General features: G+C 43.7%; 1 protein-coding gene across 5 annotated transcripts in view; it reads right to left on the bottom strand.

Annotated features, from left to right (window-relative positions):
• PHACTR2 (phosphatase and actin regulator 2) overlaps positions 1-19,764 on the bottom strand; it is a 133,974-nt gene that overhangs the window by 69,804 nt on the left and 44,406 nt on the right. For 2 of the 5 annotated variants that reach the window (XM_030499586.1, XM_030499589.1), the window contains exon 1: positions 5,116-5,391. The exons of the other annotated variants lie outside the window; for them this stretch is intronic. In XM_030499586.1, the coding sequence (XP_030355446.1) occupies positions 5,116-5,158 (43 nt within the window). In that variant the 5' untranslated portion in view covers positions 5,159-5,391. Of the gene's footprint in view, positions 1-5,115; positions 5,392-19,764 lie in introns of those variants that run through there. 5 annotated transcript variants of the gene reach the window in all.

The following is a 19,764-nucleotide window of genomic DNA, read 5'->3' as shown; positions in this document are numbered from 1 at the left end:
AACCAACAGCAACTGCTATGGCAGCAGGGGCACAGTTTTGCTCTGGCAGACAACAGAGTACACAGCAGCACCCATGAACACAGAAATACATTTTATATAAGCATGTTATATTTAAAAGTGTGTACTACTTTTCCTCTATAAATAGTGATTCATCCCACATGCCCACACTTGGACCCCCCCCAACAGCACAAATCAGGATCATGGTTTTGGGTGCAGAGATCTACGCTTTCAGCAGTTGCTATTACTTTTGATATTTCAGCTCAAGACAAACAAGGACCAAGTTTTTAAAGAGCTCTTGTATTTCCCATTAGTAGCAGGTAAATCTGTGACTACCCATTGTCTGAAAACATGGGCTTTTAATGCCTTTGACTGTGTACCTAAAATATCCACCCAATCAGCCAGAAGTCTGCAGCAAGTTGCCTACTTAATTAACCCAAATGCTGGAGCTGTCGCAATTGTAGCCCCCATCTGACAACATCAGTAGGATGAGGAAAGAGTTTCCCATGTTGAAGATTCACAAAACCTGAAAAGTTTTGGATGTAAATTTAGCAGCAACTGAAAAAGAATTCACTTTGCATTGTACTTACAACTCTTCCATAACATACAAAACCATAAAGAAGGGAAAAAAAAGAAACAGGATTTTCAATGCAGTGTTACAAGGGTTCAACCTCAAAGCCCCCTTTCGGAATTTGACCCTTGAGAAAAAATAAGAAAGATGAGGCTCTCTGAACAGAACATCCTTTGCGACTGTGAACGAGTCATTTAGGGCTTCACATCAAATGGGACTTGACACTTCAGCTCGGTATCTTTGCTCTCCACTCTCTCAAGTGCACTAATAAATTGAAATGACAAGCTAACAGGTACGTTGTGAGTAGCTCACCACACCTATAAATGCTTTGAGATGACCCCTGTAAAGTGCAATGATGTCAAAGTTCTTCCCCTTTTGAAAGGAAGAGAAACTGGAGGAGAAAAATCAAATTCATTTTCAAACTCATTAAGAATTATAACTGTAAGGGCTTGTCTGCACATTCAGATTTGTAGTGCACTGAGTCAGGATAAGAATTTAATTCTGTGGTTGAGTACCTCCATGTCCAGCTCCTCAGGAACAGAGGTGCTCACCCTAGAAGGAGCACCTTCAGTAAGGCTCACAAGTAGCTACTACCAAAGAGCATTACTGGAATAAAGTCTCTTCCTAGACAAGTCCTGAAATTGCTGTGCTGACAAGCAATTAGTTTGTTTACCAACACCTGGAGCTGCTTGAAAAAAAAAATATTAGTTTTCCACTTCATTTCGGGATTACTCAGTTGCCCAAAGTTGCCCAGTTAGGGCAATCAAAAACTCCTTTGCACAGTCACAGGTGATGCTGCTGTTCCCTTGTCAATGAACAGGAAATCCCATAGAGCTGGGAGAGATGAAAAAGAGCAGTCTGAGAAACATGCTCAGTTCTGACCTATGAGAATCATTTCACTGAGTGCCAAGGTCAACAAACAACAGGATCCTACCAGTGACTGCTTTCATCTCATGGGGGGAGCTTGGTGGGAAATGGTTTTCCTGTGCTGTCCAAGTACATTTTCACGTCCTTAAAAAACTTTGGGTCTGTAATAGGATGAAAAGCAAGCCTGACAGTTTGTGCTTTGTTTCTGTAAGAAGTATATGATGAGAGGAACTCCCCCCGCCCCACCCTCGAGTAAACAGACCCATGGATTATGTACTTGGAGCTGCAGGCCAGCACAGGGATCTGACCTCAGGCTTCAACTGGCTCTGGTGAGCACCCTGACCATTGGGGCAAGAGGTTCCTGAGACCTTCCTTTTGCAGCTTGTCCTTCCCCTCCACATACCTTCCTGCTGCACTCCACAGACTTCATGCTGAACTGCCTGACCTCTTCCTAGGAACATTGGTAGGTGTGTTTTCACTGCAAGTTTCATTCCCAACAAGGCATCGCTATTCAAGAAACAACAAAAATCTTTTGCCACCTAACTAGGTCTGCTTTTAAATGTTATCTTCCCAGTACACTGATCATGCTTCCACTTGAGGACTTGGCTTTCCCAGTACTGTGGCTGGTACTGAACTACCCAAGAACAAATCCAAAAAGAAGAAAAAAGACTGAAAAAAGCACACAGCTCTGCTGCCCTTTGATAAGCTGTATATCAGAAAGCAGAAGTGATAGCCTTTGCACATGGCAGCTGATAACCCCCAAAAGCACTGAACTCCAGCCAATGAATGGGGAGAGAGAATGTTAATCAAGTCCTGCCAGGCGTGGGAAAATCACAGAAAAGGAAGGAAGATGAACAAGGACAGTATGCACTCCTCCTTTTCCACATATCTATACTGTCTATACTGTTTTCCCAAGCTTCTCTCACGATCACTGTTCGCATTTGCTAACCATGACAAGTAACAACAAGCTTTAGAAAATTTATCTAAATGAATGAAAAGCTGGAACAGAAAAGAAGCAAAGGATTGCCTGGTGGGTGTCCACAGCAGCTAAGACTTGCTTTGCTGTTCATCTACGGCTCATAGTTATGGGAGACGATTAAAGTCCTGATCCTCCTGTCCAAAATACTTCAACACCCCCTCACTTGCAGCTGATGGTAAACTCTAACACAACGGCATTGCTACTAAAGAAAGTTCCAACGGGGCATGAAAATCCAATTCTTCCTCTCTTTATAGGCACTCTAATCCATCTGGTATGAGTACACTTGCCCAGTGGAGAAGGACTTGGGAGTTTTTATGCTTAGGCCTCAGTCTTGCACTTAACCCAATGGGAAAGTGTCATTAGGACATTGGTCTGTTTCAGTACGCCAGTACATATTTCCCTTTGCAAGAGTAAAATTTTTTATATAAAGTCTTAAAAAAGCCCACAGGACATTGGCTGGGGTCCATACCGAGTATTGTATTATGCATATATTTTAATCTCTTCTAACACTCTGTGACTTTCAAGAAAAATCTTTTCTTTCACTTTTCTACATCAAACAATGTTCGCCTTATCAGCCCACCCAGCCCCGTGACGATTTACTAGAGGTGCCCTGCCCATGCCCAGCCAATAGCCCTGTAGCAGCACAGCAGGGATCAGAGGGCAGAATCCCAGCCCTCACAGGCTGGCATGGCTGGGGGAAAAACAAGGGAGCAAACAGGCAAGTAACTTCTCACAGCTGCTTTTGTGTGGCTCACTGGGGACCTGAATGCACTATTGATTCCTTAGCACTAGAACAGATTTGTAGCCCCTGCGTATGCAAGACAGGGATCTCCTTCAACTCTAATCTCTAGCAGCTGTCAAAGACTTAAATGGCTTGTAGTTGGCTGTCATGCCAAAATCAATGAAGATTTTAGGCCTACTTGCCTAAGGGGTAACCCATCTGAACTGTAACCAATGGGAGTCATTCTCCTGCCCTGATCAGAGCTGGACCCTAATCCCAAATTTCACAACGTATTAAGTGTTCAGACCATACCAGCACAGCACACTAGAGAAAGCAAAGTACTGTACCCCCAAGAATCCATGCTACCCAGAAACCTACCTGCCCCCGCGGCTTCTTGTTGAGGATATACTCTCCCAACAACTTCAACAGGGCTGTAAGTGTAGTGGGATTGCTCTCCTGTGAAACCTCCTGAAGGCAATACCAGTGTCTCATCACAAGTGCAGTACTCTTAAAATGGTGATAACTGGAGTTTATTTGGCAATATTGAGGTAGCATCACCATAACTTAGATCTTCAAATAACTGTCTGTTATTGCTCCTGACTGAAAACACTGGTTTCAGTTGGGACAGAATTCAATGGTGACTTTTTTCTTTTAGGTAAAACTAGAAATCCAGTGCAACTGTTGTCCATTAGCATTCTGCCAAAGGAACGCAGGCATCACAGCTATGATTAGTCAAGATATGCCCCCCCCTTCCCAGGCAAAATCCTCACAATGCAGTCTGCACATAAAAGTTTGGATACATTTTTGTACAGGAAGTTTAACAAAAACTTTTAACCAGTCCATCTGTTTCCTTACATCTGTTTCCCAACGCCTACCTTGACATAATTCTAATGCTGGTTGAAGCCTTCAACAGGATGGTGAAATTTATTGGGAATGGTCAAATTTCTCTTTTATGCAATGTTTGGCAGGAGAAGAAATCATCCAAGACTTTGACTGGGGTGGTATGACTGGGAAGTTGCACTGCTGGCAACATAATGGAGCTTCTCTGAAAATGTATGTGTTGTTACTAACACTATTCTTTGAAACACCAGTGAAGAAAAAAAAAAAAGGAGGCGAAAAAGAAAGTTTGTTGTGCTGTCTCCTATTTGACAAAACATTTTCACATTAACAGCAACAAGCAAATTAAGAACAAAGTTCAGCCTTCAGAATTAAAGTCTACAACAGGATTTGCTTATTTTGTTCTAATGGACGCAAAGGAAACAGGCATTGAGGAAAAACATGCATGCAGTGACATTTTCACAGGAAACTTCAAACCTCGCTGGAGTTAATTTAGATTCTACATCCTATTATTGTGGGAAGTTACCCGCTCTGTTTTTCAGTAACTAAAACACACCGGGTTATCCTAACATGCCTCCAAACTGCCTTCCAAGTAGCTCGTACTATCTCCAAAACGCTGCAAACAGCTCGGGCTGCTTTACGGGGGGGGGAAGTTCCACTCACACGCTATTTATTTATTTTGAATAGTCTGCTTACACATAGAACGTCCTAGAGCCAAAAGCAACCAGATGGGCGGGTTACTAGCCGCACTGCTGGGCGAGGTGCCAGAGCTCCTTTCCTTCCCCCTCTTTTCCCCCCCCCAATCCGTACTTATTTATTTATTAAAGAGGAAAAAGAGCCCCAATGCCTCCGGCGAGCTGCGGGGCACCGCGGAGCCCCTCGACCCCCGGAGCTGCCGAGCCGGGAGGGCAGCGCGGGAACCGGCCGCGTCTCCCCCGCCACCATCCCCGCGGCGGCCCGAGGCAACAGGCGGGCGGCGACCGCAGCGCGCCGGGGAGCCCGGGCACCGGACCCCGGCCCGGGGACCGCGGGCTGCCCCCACCGCTGCCCCCACCGCCGCCGGGAGCTCCCCGTCCTCGCCTCGCCGCGCCCCGGCGGAGCCCGGCCGCGCTGTCCTGCCCGTCGGCGCCTCCCGGTACTCACCGCCGGCCGGCTCGGGCAGCGTGGATACCGAGGTCTGGCCCATGGCTTGGCCGGGGGGCGATCACGCCGCCCACCGGGCGCCCAGCCTCCGCCGCGGCTGTTCCCGGGGGGCCATCGCACTTTCCGCCGGGGCCGCGCTCCCGGCCGCGCCGCCCGCCGGCTGGCGGGGGCCGGCTGCGGGCCGGCGGCTGCCTGTCATACCGCCGCGCTGCCGGGCCACCGGTCGGAGCGGGGCTACGGCCGCAGCGCCGCGCCCCCCCCGCCCCGCCTTCTCGCCCCGCCCTGCCAGGCGGCGGGGGGCGCGCTCTGCTCCGCCGCGCCGCTCCCTGCCCGGGTCTCTGCTGCGGGTCAGCGGCGCAGGAGGGACCGTGAAAAGTCCTTAATAAGTAAGAAAACAAAAAATAAAAATAAAATCCACTCTTAATTATAGGGAAATTGGAGAAGTCGGTGCTTAACCGGCGAATCCCCGCCTAACCCCCACCCTTCTACGAAACCCAAAACGTTGGGCCAGATAAAACGTTATTTCCAGCCCTTCTCATCCTCTCGGAAGGTACAGGGAAAACCTATGGCAGCTGCAGGCAGCAATCCCACGGGAGGCGCTTCTCCTCTGCGAGCAGTTTTCAGGGCTTTGCTACCGTCACAATTGGAAAAGGAACGCCCGGGCGGGGCAGCCTGCGGGGCCCCTACGAGCCCTTGTTCACTGTGGCAGAGGTCTGAGGAAGAGTCCGACCCTCGCCTTCCTCACAGGTGCATGATCTTCCTTTTGAAAGAAAGAAGATAGCCTAGACAGTAGCACCTAGACAGCGCTCTGCCATAACAAGAGACAAGAAGGGACGTAATAAATTGGATAATCTGATGGGGAAGGTGGGGAGAAACACAGACAGTGCATAGCACAAGGGCAAAAGGAACAAAGGTTTCTTTTGCTAGGGTTTTTTGATGCATAACCGTAATCTAAGCAGTGGTACAAGCTTAATGCTAGAGCAGATAACTGTTACCAGTAGTGAAAAAAAACCCCAAAACCAACAAAAAGCCAATAAAAGCTCAAGTGCCTAGCAGCTAGTACTGTGCAGTATCTGGAAACAAGCAGGGAGATGCATATGCATCACAGGACACTCAAGGCTCCTCTAAAGAACATAATGCCCATTCCTGGAAGTGTTTAAGGCCAGGTTGGTTGGGGCTTTGAGCAAGCCGGTCCAGTGGAAGGTGTCCCCGCAGAGGGGTTGGAACTACATGATCATTAAGGTCCCTTCCAACACAAACCTTTCTATGATTCTATGATTTATTAGCAAGACATATGGGGAAATTACCATGGTTTTGACTGGCTTGTAAATCCTAGAGAGGTTGGCTGAAGAGATTTCTGACCCACTGATCTTTGTATGTGTTGGCCTTGTGGTGACATCTGAAGAGATGGAGAATTGTGTTAGTTTGAGGCTGATACTCAGGGACCAAACAGAGCACCACAAGTAGCTGCAGTCTGAGTAGCCTGGCATCGGTTATAGGCAGAAGAGATGTGGTCATCAGCTAATACATGGTGAATAGAGAACACCACAACTAACGCTAATCTTCATGGGGTTTATAGAAAATAGGTCTTGGTAAACAGGTCTTTTATTTCCTTGTTTTATACGATTACACATCAAATTGCCAGAGGTACGGGCTTGAGCATAATAGACTTCCGCTAGGTACTTGACTTAGTAGGAGAGCAAAAGTGAGGACAACACAAAGTTAATAAAGCACAAGCAGATGAAGAACTAAATGAAAAGCAGATCAGTTGTCCAAATAGCACTAACATTTAATGAGGGCGTTTCTGTTGGGGAGCTGCGGGGAGGCTCTTCAGTGTTTTCATCAGCAATCTAGAGCAGTATTACTTCAAACAGCCTTAAAAGACTAAATAAATCACCACTAGCAGCAATTTTAGATGGAGTAAATATTACCAGAGTAATCATGAGGACAAGGCAGCCACAGAGTTATATGGAATATTTAATAAACTCAGTTATTTCAAACAAGTAAGTTTTAATAGGGTCAAAAGAAGAAAAAAAAGCACAAACGAGTGAGGCGGGTAACAGAGGCACTAGGGGGAGTTGAAGCGAAGGTAGATGGTCTATCCAAGAAAAGGCTTTCAGAAGGGTGGCATGTTGAACAATGGATTCCTGTCACATTTCTCAGAAGAGTTTTTTGCATCGATTCCCCACATTTATTTTTCTTACCTTGAAAAATGATTTTTAAAGGGTTTGTTTTGACAAACTCAAGTTACCACTTTCGAATCCCTTGTAAACAGGAACATAAAAGTGTTCCTGTCTGCCTCCAGTGAATCTCATTAATTTTATCAAAGGAATTTGTGTTCCCCTGCTGCATAAAAGCCAAGTTTACAATGCAAAAGTACATATCATCTGTCTGCAACAATTCCTGTGAAGTAATAAACTCCTCAAGGTTGATTTGCGAGCTGATAAAATGGGTATAGTTATCACATCCTCCAGTGTAGTTGAATTAGTTGCCAATTTCTTTTGGTTTGGTTGTTGGGTTTGTTTGGGGTTTTTAATTCCTAAGTTAACTGATGCTGGTGACTCCCTTTCATATGTTTTCTCTGCAGCCACCTCATTTTTAAGGGTCCTGTCTTCATACCGCAGCGATGCTTAGTGGTATGTTGCAGAGCTAATTAGATATGATTTCTGCTTTAGAAAGTAGGGGATGGCAGTTTTAGTAGGAAATATAAATGCTAATTTATAGCACTAACAGATTACAGGCATCATGCTGTGTAGAATAAGAAAATGAAGTTTCTGCTTCTAAAAGTTTACCCAAAAGAGCAGCTTGTAAACAAGTTATAACTTATTTGAATTAGAAAATTTAAAGGTCTTATTAAGGACACTTTTATTAATGACAGACAAGATACTGGGAGCATCCAATGTTATCATCATAGATTCTTTATTCAGCTTTTGTAAAATGGGCAAAAACATGAATTCCCTGAACAGGGAATACGAGTTGAATACATAAAGTAGTACTGGTCCATACAACAGTTATTTCTCTTCCAGCTTTATTTCCAGCCTTAAGATGCAAAGGGGCAATGTACACATCTCAGACTACTCACAGTCATTAATGATCATCAAATTAGTAAAATAAAAAGCACTCTTCTGCTTAGATCCTGCTATTTAAGCCGTTTGGTTTAAGAATTTGGCTTACGAATCACCAATGCGATGGAATGAACCCTGACTCCTCAACAGAGTACAAAAAGACATCTACCAAAATGTGACATATGAGAGAAACTGGACTGTTGAAAGCAAAGACATATTACATTTCTTGTATGTAGAGCTATATTTATGCAATTGCCTTCACATACAAGGGATTCTAGCATCCTACTGATGTTCCCATCTGAGCACCCACGCAAAATACATTTAGTATTCAGTTATAATATGAGCAAACACATGCAAGAACCTGAGTAATTTTTTTAGTCATGGGTCATGCTAAGGTTTGTAACAGTGACATTGAATTTGTACCTCCCTGTAGAGAACTTGCAGTAACATATGGGAAGAGTTTGGGGAGGGCAATACCAAAATCAATTTGTTTGCTTAAGACCAGAACATCAACTGCGGTTGAGCTAATTCTGTGTTCTGGGAAATGCAGTTCTTAAACAGGCACTGTCTAAATAAAATCACAGGCTGTATTAATGAACTATACTGGCATTGTATTGGGAATGTAGGCCATTTCCCTTTAATAACCAGGGAATTCTGTAATAACCCTAGATTCTTCTCTCATTTGAAATATTTAAAAATATTTTTATGCATCCTTTTTTACTTTTAATGTCTTAGCAATGCTTAGTTCTTGCCAGTGTCCTCTCCCACTTCCAATGAACAAGTATAGTGCAAAAAAAGAAGTTTGAAATCTTACAAAAAGAGCTGCTATCTTTGCAAGTGATCATCACAAGCCTTCCTCCCTCAAAAAAACCCACTGTACATACTGTCTACACAGTAGAATGGAAGGGATTCTAACCAGAATAACTGAGAAGAGCTTCTGTAGTTCAGTCTCTGAATTTGGAAGCTAGGGGTTTGAAGCTTCGGGCCGGAAGAGTTAATATACATATGAGGGCTATTATGATTAAAACATATAGCAGACATTTCTTGGATGAATGAGTTTTGCTTCTTCAGATGAAGACTGTACTGGGACGCTGGTATTGGGACCCTTACCAATAGAAGGTCTGAGGGCCTCAGGTGATCTCAATTCCTGTTTCAATATCTGTTCTTATTTATTCTTACCAGCTCTTTGTTGTCACAGGTGGGAAAGGAGTACAGTTGGGCAAGTTCATTCCTGGTGATTTGGCACAGATAGGTTTTCTTTCTGCTCTCAAATTATCTGCAAATAGGTTATGCTCTTGCAAAACTTGTTTGCTACTCTAAATTATTCACCACAACAGTTTGTAAGCTAATTTCACTTGGACACTGGGAAGCAGGTAAACAATTCATAGCAACAGCAGCTCAATAATTTATTGTCCAGGCTGCGTGCTATGGGCTCTCAGCCACGGGCCTCTTTTTGTGCTCTCTGACTCAGGAGTGCCATATGTACATAGAGGATACTTTCACAATAGCTGCATTGTTATGATTTTAAATGGTTAGCAATGAATGCTTATAGATATGCTTGTGTGGGTTTATCATGGGTGACTTTTGTTGTGTACTTTAACGCAATGGTACTCTTGCTTGTACTGTAACTGCTTGGTAAGTTGTTCTAGGAAAGGCTTCTACAGACTTGAACATTGCAAGCATGTTGAAAAATCTCCATTTTCATTTTAATAACAGTTTGCAGTTTCTTGTGGTACTGCATATCCTGAGCTTTTAAGGTAATTTAGATAATGTGTGTGGCTGAAAGGCAGAAAATGGAAGGAAAATAGTCCCAACACAAATATTTCAGGAGTCATGGAAAGCAGATCCACTCGTCTCCTGCATGCTCTCCTCAGAGTCAGAAACTGCCCTGCTTCCCCACTGCGACTTCTTCTAACATTTCAACTTCCACACACTTCAACTCCACCTCAGTTCTGTTCCACAATATCCTTCAAGTATTTTCTTTCCCTAATCTTCCTTAAAGGCAAATTCTAAAACTTTGTGTCTCTCAGAGTTCTTTGACTTTTCTCCATCCCCTGGTTGTTGCTCATGTTTGTTTACATCACTTGCAAAGATCTGGAGTCAGTTTCCTTGCTTTCCTTTAGCAAGCCTGGCCTATTCATGAGCCTTCCTTTTCTCACAGACCTTGAGTATTTCATTAATTATTTAGGGTATTATTTTCACATCTACTCTTTTAAAAGTTATCATCGGCTGCCTAAAGACTTATGATGTGAGTAGCAGAAGTGGTGTAATCCAGGTCTTGGAGAATTTCTTGTGCAAGATTATGAAAGGTCAGCAGAAAGACTCAGACCCTGATTAATCAGACCCTTCTGACACTAACAGTGTTGGGCTTTTTTAATTTGAATTTACTGATAATTAATATGCTGTAAGAAATGTGTGTTCTTCAGAGCAAGGACCTTATTTTAAGAAGGGCTAAGCACTGTGCAGTTGATGCTGGAAAAAGCTACCTTCTGTCCTTGTTTAAAGCACCAAGGGGATCTGACATATTAGATCACATTGTGTCCCTAACTGTAGACCAGATATTCCTGAAAAAAGCTGAAGGAGCCCCAGTAGATGGCATGACATATACCCAAAGTCTGTAAGGCCTCACCCTAATACTTAATAGTTTAAATGCAACAGCCTTGGTTTAAATTTTAAACTTCAAATTTTCAGAAATTCTTCTACATGTTTATGACTGTTAATAACAAGAATTCTTGATATTAATAGTGCTCATACGCGGTTGTTTCCTTTGTGCTTCATACTGACTCCTTGATCCCAGCACCTCCTGTTACGTTGTGTTTCTCCATGGAGCAGCAGTGCTGTGACAGTACAGGACAGCATTTCCTTTCCAGGCAGAAAACAACCATCAGAAATTTTCCGACCAAGTGTGTATTTGTCACCAGATATCAATTTTGTCCAGGGTTCCAGATTTATGATGAAAGACAAAAAGGACTACATTAAAAATTATAAATAGCATTCTGCCTGTCCTAGTTCAAGCCACTGGGGAAAAAGAAAGCAATGATGTAAAAACGAGTGTAGAGTTCCTCAAGAGTCAGGTTTCTGCCAGGTTTTCAAAGGCTTTAGTCACTGCAAGTTCCTATCAGTAGTTACAACAGAGCGGACAGGCCCCTTTACTTATACAAGCTGGTGTGTCCCCAGCAAAGAAAATGAGACAGTGCAGCTAAAGGCAGCTGGAGGACACCACCTTTCCTTCTCCACATCTTCTTGCAAGGCCTGTTGCACCTTTCATTGCATTCATCATAGCAGTGGCCACAGAACAGGAGCTCCCTATTTCATCGTTTCAAGGAAAGACTCCTACCAGCTGGACCAGCTCCCCTTAGGCTTTTTTTCTCTCTCCTGTCTGGGCTTAATGGCAGCCTCTGGATGCCTCCTGGCTGCTGCTGCTGCAGTAAAGCCCAGTTATCCAGAACTCTGCGCTTTCCAGCCTGTCCAGCAGTGCCTGCTCACTTCAGACAAGCCAGCCATGACACTAGTCCAGCTGCACTAACCATTTTCCTTAGGAAAACACAGCTTTCTGCTCCTGAGGGCTGTGTGGTGGTTGCTGGCTGCAGCTTTCCCTCTACAGCTCCAAGCTCTTTAATGAATCACTGCTTTTTGGCACCAAAGCAAAATAAACACATCATTTTGGATGCCTTTGCCAAATGTACGTACACTTAAAGCAGGTTTTGAATGATAGAAAGCAAAAGGTTTAATGAAATGCACAGGCTGCGTAGCTAAAAGTTGCAAAAAAGCCAGAAAATACGAATCTGAAGGACACAGCAATACTGTTAGCCCATTAGTCATTCACATCTTGTGTATTTTCTAGAACACATGGAGGGGAAACTACCAGTAGGGTACCAGCTACAGCTCTCACCAGGAAAAAACAGTAATAGGAAGCAGCATAGAGCTGCAAGATCACTGATCAGCATGATGGTTAGATGCCTACTTCTTTCTTTACTTCTTTCTTTCCTCCTCTGTTCGTTAATTGTTTCAGTGTAGCTAGATTTTTACACTGATGGTTCCTTGCCTATGTGAGGGTGAAAAAAAAGACATCAACAAGATATTTGGCAAGCATATTGAATGAAGTTTCTCAATTGCTCGAGCCAGTTGTGTGCACATACCCTGTCATGTACTTCAGCCCTTTCAAAGTGCTTGAGCCTGTCCATGACTTCAGCACTTCCATTTGCACTTGCCGGCTTGAGTGAAATTGAGAAAAAAATTTGCAAGTGTTTGGCACAACTGTTTGTCTCGTTCCTCTCCATTCAATCAGATTTTAGAATGAATTTAAATGTATTGCTGGACTATAATGAACTCTGAAGGGCAGAAGACCACAGGGGACTGCCTCATTCCTCTTTAAATGGGCAGCTGAAAAGACACTTCCTTAAACAATATCCTGGATGCCGGCAAAGCTTGAAACCTAGACCTGTGCCTGATTAACTGCCAAAAATCAGAATAATCTCTGCCTCTGGCAAATCAAAGTAATTCCCTATAAAGCTGGTTTACTACAGAAATCTCTAGATCGTAATACAAGTTTCAGCCTTCAGTTTAATTTCCCCCTATGTTTCTACTACCATGAAAATGTGGACCTTTTTTTACCCTACTGGGAAAATGAATTTTTTCCACTCTCCCATGACTCAAAAACATCTGAAAGGTTGTTCCCCCAAGCTTATGAAAAAGGGTGAGGGGGTAAGTTCACCTTTTGGCAAAGATACAGGATGGAAATTTTTGACTCAAAAGAGGATTTTCAAAATAAAATAAAATATAAGAAGCATGTGAAAACAAGGGGTTATAATGGAAACTATTTGCATAGGCAGCTCTAAAGTAAGCACTGCTGTTCCAGAGACACATGGTACTGATGCAAACATTGGTTTGAGGCCAAAACCCCTAGCATGCTAGTGGAATCCGGAAGCACTACAATATTAAATACACCTCAAAATATATGTCAGACATCTCCCTGTGTCTGTTCCACTTTTTCTGCACAGCACGGCACTGTACACTTAATTCATCAGTGTCTGCAGAGTAACAGAATAAGGGGCCAGTGGCAGATGCGCTTTCCTTTCCTTGGTGGGGGTTCTTTCCTGCACTGTGCTCCCTGAATAGTCTTCTGCAAGAAGCTTATTATTCCCATTTTGCAAATATTGAGCTAATAACCACTTTCCATCTGCAGCACTTTACAGCATCTATGATTACAGCATGGGAGCACCCCTCAGTGGTCCTAAGGAAGTGTTATTATCCCCAAGGCAGGATTTCCACGTTTCATCTGGAGAGATGTGGGAGGGAGGGTGCTACAAAAGACATGAGGGCATCCTGCTCAGCTGCGCTCCTGGTTGGCAAACTCTTCCTGCTACCTTCAGTCTGCTGCTTCCAGCTGCTGCAGGGAGTTTTCTATCGTGGAATTTTTTTGGTATTTTTTGCACCTACCATTACTACAGCTATGCGTGTGATCATGGCCTGCATCTTTGCCAGTTCACCAGAAAAGCCCACAACCGGTTAAGTGTCCTAAGCAAGGGCATAAAATAAATATTCTGCTTTTTGTACAGCCTGGCTTTTCTGTAGATTTGTGGCTTTTGCTCACAGTTCTTACTTGCAATAAAATGCAAACGCCAGCTGAAAATTTCCTCAGAAGTGGCACTGGTGCAGCATCCACCTCTGCCACCTGAATTCTCCAGAGGTTTAACGGGGGAGCAATGTCCCCTCCCTGTCGGCTCTGTCAGGGTCTGTCTGGCTGCATATACACATGAGCACTAGCAGAGCACTGACTCAGGATGCTTCTCCCCTGCCAGGTCTGCTGCCAGCTCCCCGCGGGCTCAGGAACTGCAGCTAGAGGCCACCATACTTGAGCATTACCACACAAGCCCATTTCCCCCAGGAAAGCAGACCAAAACCTCTAGTTTGGTGCTTCCAAGCACGTGTGTGGCTGCATCTATCTGCTGGCCCTGGAAAGGACCTGGGCTCAGCCAGGAATGACTAGCTGCTCCCCAGCTCTCTGGGGGGATGGACAGTGGCTGCTCCCCAAGACACCAGGGAGTGAGGAGGTAGGGACAGAAGAGGAAAAGGTTGCCCCTTGGATCTCTGTACACGGGGTCTACCAGCTTTTTCCTCCTCAAAAAGGTACCTCAGAGGCAGCGTGGCACAGATCAGCCTTGCAGTGCTTGTACAAGCTGCGTCCCCTTGTAAGGGTCAATCAGGTGGTAGAGTCTGCAGGGCTCACAAGCAGCAGCCATAGGCAAGCACATGGGAATGGCAAAGCACACAACCTGCTCTGCTGGGAAAGAGCAGCCAGCCAAGAGGTTCATGAAACCTCACAACCAAGGATGTGTTCAGTGGACAATGACTTTGATTGTTGGGCCCTGAGCTTTAGACATAATATCAAAAAGGTGACTAGTTCAAAGATACAAGTAGATCCAATTTCATGCCCATATGCATTCCAACCACATCCCTCCCCAGCAGTTGTCTGGGGGTTTTGTTTTGAACCTTACGAATCAGCCACTGTCTTTCATTCTCCAAACTGGATGTAACTTTTTTCTTAATAGGTTTTACATACCATTCTTTTCTAAAGCCATCCTTGATGTTGGGAAATGTATCATCCCTGTTTAACTTCCATACAACCGAGTGCATTGCTGTGGATGGGGAGGGTTATAAATGGTCAGGTTCTGCACCCTCACCAGTATGCTGTAGGGGAATTCTGATCTAGTAACCTGCTAACATCTCCCTGGAGAAGTCTGCTTTTAATGAGGCAGAAAGCCTGGTGAGCTTTGACTCAAGCTCCTCCCATGCACATGGCATTTGATCTCTACATGGTGATTATTTAAATCAAGTGCCAATCTATGAGTCTCATTCTGCTTTTAAAATTCTCATGTGTCATTCCTTTGCTTGCTGGTGGCCAGGGGAACCAGTGTCCTTCAACCATGCTAGACCGGGGGGCTTTTGGTGCTGATCCACATCATGTTTAGCTCAGGTTCATTCAGTTGCAATACCCATACTTAAGGAAACTAAAGCAATTATATGAACTAAAGCAGGAATGTCATATGGTTCTTGTGAAAAGACTTTTACCAAGACTAAACATCAATATTACACTTTTTCTAACTACCTGCTTAATACTGAAGATCATTAATGCAGCACATTTAGTTAGTTAAAATGAAAAAACTTTATTAAATTAGAATTCAGCAGCATTAAAGCCAGATGGGCTGCAGGGGAAAAAATGCAGAGACTTTTAAAGCTAATGTAAATGTAATATTACTGTTTTCAGCTACAATCCAATTAAATTGGGCTGACAGAAGCTTTCACAGAAATGGCCAGGAAAATAAATCATCTGTAAAGAAAATCCATTTAAAAGAAAAGTACTTCAGCTATTTTCATGGTTCTGTGGCTCACTGAATTATATTCCTGTATAGAAGCCACAAAGTTGATGTGGGAGAGCCAGTAATGAGACCTTTACTGGTACGTTACTTACTGGGAGAAAAATGACTTAATTTTACAGTGGGTTTTGGTAGTATTTGAGCGTAGAAAAAAATAAGCAACCCAAGAAGACCATTGACACTGGAAGGATATACACATTTCCAAAACATGGCCTGCCCAGAGGGCCCCGACTGTCTCTTTCATGGTCCCTGGCATCTCTGCGAGCCGGGCTGGAACGCCGAGATGACCCTCTAAAACCCTAGGTCAGTGCAAGGATCAGCACTGGGCCATGCAGGAGTGCATTTGTGGCAAATAGCATCTGCTGGGCTCTTTGGCTGCGAGGCAGATGCCTTTGGTTGTGGGGTATGATTCACAAAATCCAGCTTGGCATTATGCTTTAGTATTTTCTCTAAGGTCATTTAGAGAACTGTGCTATATAGGATTTTCCTATCACTGGGGTATACAAATGCTGTCTGTCTTAGTTCATAGGTCTTAATGGTGTTAACAAGAGAAAAAAAGATACCCTACATAAATCTACACCCACTCCATTTCTCTTTTTAGACAGTTGCCCTTTCCTGAGGGGAAAGCTCAGGAGAGCTGAGACAGTTCCATGCATGTTAGCTGTGCACCACAGTAAATAGTTGTTTTCTCCCAAAACAGAAAGCAAAAGTCTATATAAAGTCTCGCCTACACACATGATGTACCAGGAGGGGAAGTGGTCCTAACCATTCTCAAGCACAGATCCCACTCACTTCAACTCCTAAAATACAACGCAAGATGTCAGAGTCTTCATTTTCCCATGAACTGCACAGTAAATATGAACTGCAACCTTGAGTCACATATGGTGATAAAACCCAGTGCCTGTAAATTTATGAATGTAGCTGGCAGTCATCAGTATATTATGCGGAGGTCAGGTTGCAGGTCCCTTCTTTGTTTATTCCTCTTGTTTAATGATCCATTGCTGGAGACATACTGAAAACTTTCAGAATGTTTTACAATGTATTTATGCAACTGAGAAGTGTGTCCTGGGTTTTCCATCCCCATTATCCTGACATGCTGAACGTAAATCAGAGTGCAGTTAGCAGAATTAGCATCTGAGGAAAGCACAGAAAGCACAGAACATCTTCTTTTTCCTTTTCCTTTTTTTTTTTTTTTTAATGGAAACAGGTTAAATAATTGTTCCTTTCTAAAGCAGCATTGAAGAGAGATCGCCTTTTGGCTAAGGGACAAAACAGAGCCACCTTCATTTTGCACAGCTGAATTCCATGGAAGTCAGATGTCTCAGCATGGGATATTACACCTGGATCCAAGCAGAATTCTATTCGATTCAAGACAAAGCATGGTTAAAATCACATTATTTTGCCCGGGTCAGATCCCTGCAGTTCAATGTAATTAATTTTTTTCAAAGGTAGGGAAACCTTACCCTTGCTCAGAACTCTACTAACTCCTGGCCTCACAAGGCAGGTCATGTATATAGACAAGGACTGGATCAGTTTAAGTAAAATCATTTATAAAGTGAACATATTTAGACCCATGCATATCCACATACAGATATGCTAAATTGATACAAGTTGAATGTTGACACAGATAAAAAGGTACAAGTTTTCTTGTATGCCCAGCACCGCTGAAAACTTTCTTGGTGCACAGATGTTTGTGTTGAAACATCCTGTTAATCCTATGAAATTTTTAGAAGTCTGAATGGGAGTTCCAGCAGAGAGACCTCATGCAATTCCAATCCATGGACTGGAAGAGGTACAGAAAACGACACACTGAAGAGGTCTATTTACCATTCTAATAGAAAGAAAATTAAATACCTGAATTTTAAGGTAGTCTGTTATTAAACTAGTAGGTGAAAAATTATGGGGCAGGCAGCCTGTACAAACCTGGCATTTCCTTAACATATGATAAATATTAGGTGATTTTACAAATAATTTTCCCTGTTAAGTTGACTAAGATAATATAAGATCTTGTGGATCCACAATTCATGCAAGGCATATTTTGTTTCTAAGTTGTCTAGTACGACTGGTTAACTAATGGACCATAACACCTTGTAAAGAAAAATCCATACCCCTTCTGATGTTATTTTAGGCTTGTCTATCTTAATTTTTACATAGAACATAATTTGTCTGACTGGAAGGGCCTTTCTGACTGCAATCCCTTTCAAGTGCCATGGCATTATGTGCATTCCAGGTTAACGTTCACTAAAAGCTCAGCCAGTCTACAGGACAAAAGAAAACCCAGAATATGAGGAGTGCGGCCTTCTCCACAGACAGAACATTTATGTGCATATGTCATTAGTCTACTGCTAATAGTCTGGTACTGAACTGACAGAATGAGTTGAAATTCAGCTCCTCTCTGGTGCTGTTCCACTGAAGCCACTAAAATGTATTTCACTGACAATCAATTTTATACATAATATATGACAAACTTGCTGGTGCAGTAAATAACCATAATACTTCACCATGTGTGCAAAGATGTGGCCATGTAGGAGCTCCAGGTCTCCCTGTTCTTCCTGGCAAGGTACTTCATCAGCATCTGTATTGGCTCCCGTACTACACGAGGTCTTGGGCTGTGTATTTTTCACATACACGAAAAAATCCTATCACTACTATAATTGCAATGAAGCCTTTATGAAAGTTCTACCACCACCATCAGACTATGCCTTTTAGAAAACTAACTGCTGAATATAATTGCAAAATCATAAAATAGCAGAAAAGAAAGCAAACATTATGTGTCCTCAGGTATGAAATCCATTTCTTCCAGGAAGTTTCCAAGTTTTGAGGGTGACAACAAAATTCATGTCAAAATTCAAAGACATGCACTTGATCTTACCCAATTCACCACCTTTTACGTTTTTGACTGGCCCTTGAAAAGCTGGCACATTTCATTACATCAGAATTCAATCTAAGAAACCTGAACCCGTGTTCCTGGCTCGCTGGTCATTAGGATAATCTGCAGGAAACAACATTACAATAGGGCATTGTTTGTGAATGTGAGCAAAAGGTTACAACAGCAGCCTGTGCCCAGACCTTACTCTTGACTTCCATTCCCTTTGCTATGAAGAAAGCAGATGTGTGCGGTAGCTATTTCCTTTATGGTCAAAGTCTTTTCTGCCACTTGTTGCAGCCCAGAAAAGAACAAGGTGTAGGAAGAGAACATTTATCCTGAAAACACTGAGTAGCTGGAACAGTGTGCTTGATAGGAAGTGACCAGCTATGGTGTAAAGCAAATCTCGGGTTCTTCATCATTGCAACATTTGAGTGCCTCACAGTACCCAGCAAACAGGCATGATCTGGGAGCTAACAGGATAACCATGTTGGAAATTATTCCCTTTTGCAGAAACGTGGTTGAATCCACAAATGTTGAGTTCCACAGCCCTCAGCCTACTCTTCCGTTGCTGCCCAACCACACAGGCCCCACAATTACCCATACATTGAAGCTTTCATCCTTGGTAACTAAACACCTACCTAGGAGTACCACCACAGCTGTCTGCACCACAGCAATGCCCTGCTAGCCCTTACACTTGGATAAATGGTGTCCAGTGCCTCTTAAAGACTTGTCCTGGGTTCAGCTATAGCAGTCATTTTTCTCCTGCTTAGTAGCTGGTGCAGTGCTGTGTTTTTTAACTTTCAGCCTGGGAACAACGCTGATAACACCGATGTTTTTAGTTGTTGCTAAGTAATGTTTATTCCAACCAAGGACTTTCTCAGTCTCATGCTTTGCCAGGGAGGAGGGGAAGCCGGGAGGAAGCAGAGACAGGACACCTGACCCAAACTAGCCAAAGGGGTATTCCATACCACAGCACGTCATGCCCAGTATATAAACCGGGGGGAGTTACCCGGAAGGCCAGATCACTGCTCGGGTCGGGCTGGGTATCGGTCGGCGGGTGCTGAGCAATTGTATCCTCTCCCCTTGTTATTTCACTAATCGTTATTAGCATTGGTGGTAGCAGTAGTGGTTTTGTGTTATACCTTAGTTGCGGGACTGCTCTTACCTCAACCCGTGGGAGTTACATTCTTCCCATTCTCCTCCCCATCCCTCCGGGAGCGGGGGGAGGAAGAAGGGGGGAGGGGGGGAGTGAGCGAGCGGCTGTGTGGTTCTGAGTTACCGGCTGGGCTCAAACCACGACAAGACTCCTGGAGAGCAGCCTGAAGACTGCACTTTTTGA

Source organism: Strigops habroptila, chromosome 10, assembly GCF_004027225.2.
Source record: "Strigops habroptila isolate Jane chromosome 10, bStrHab1.2.pri, whole genome shotgun sequence".
NCBI lineage: Eukaryota > Metazoa > Chordata > Aves > Psittaciformes > Psittacidae > Strigops > Strigops habroptila.
This window is presented reverse-complemented; position numbering and strand designations above follow the sequence as displayed.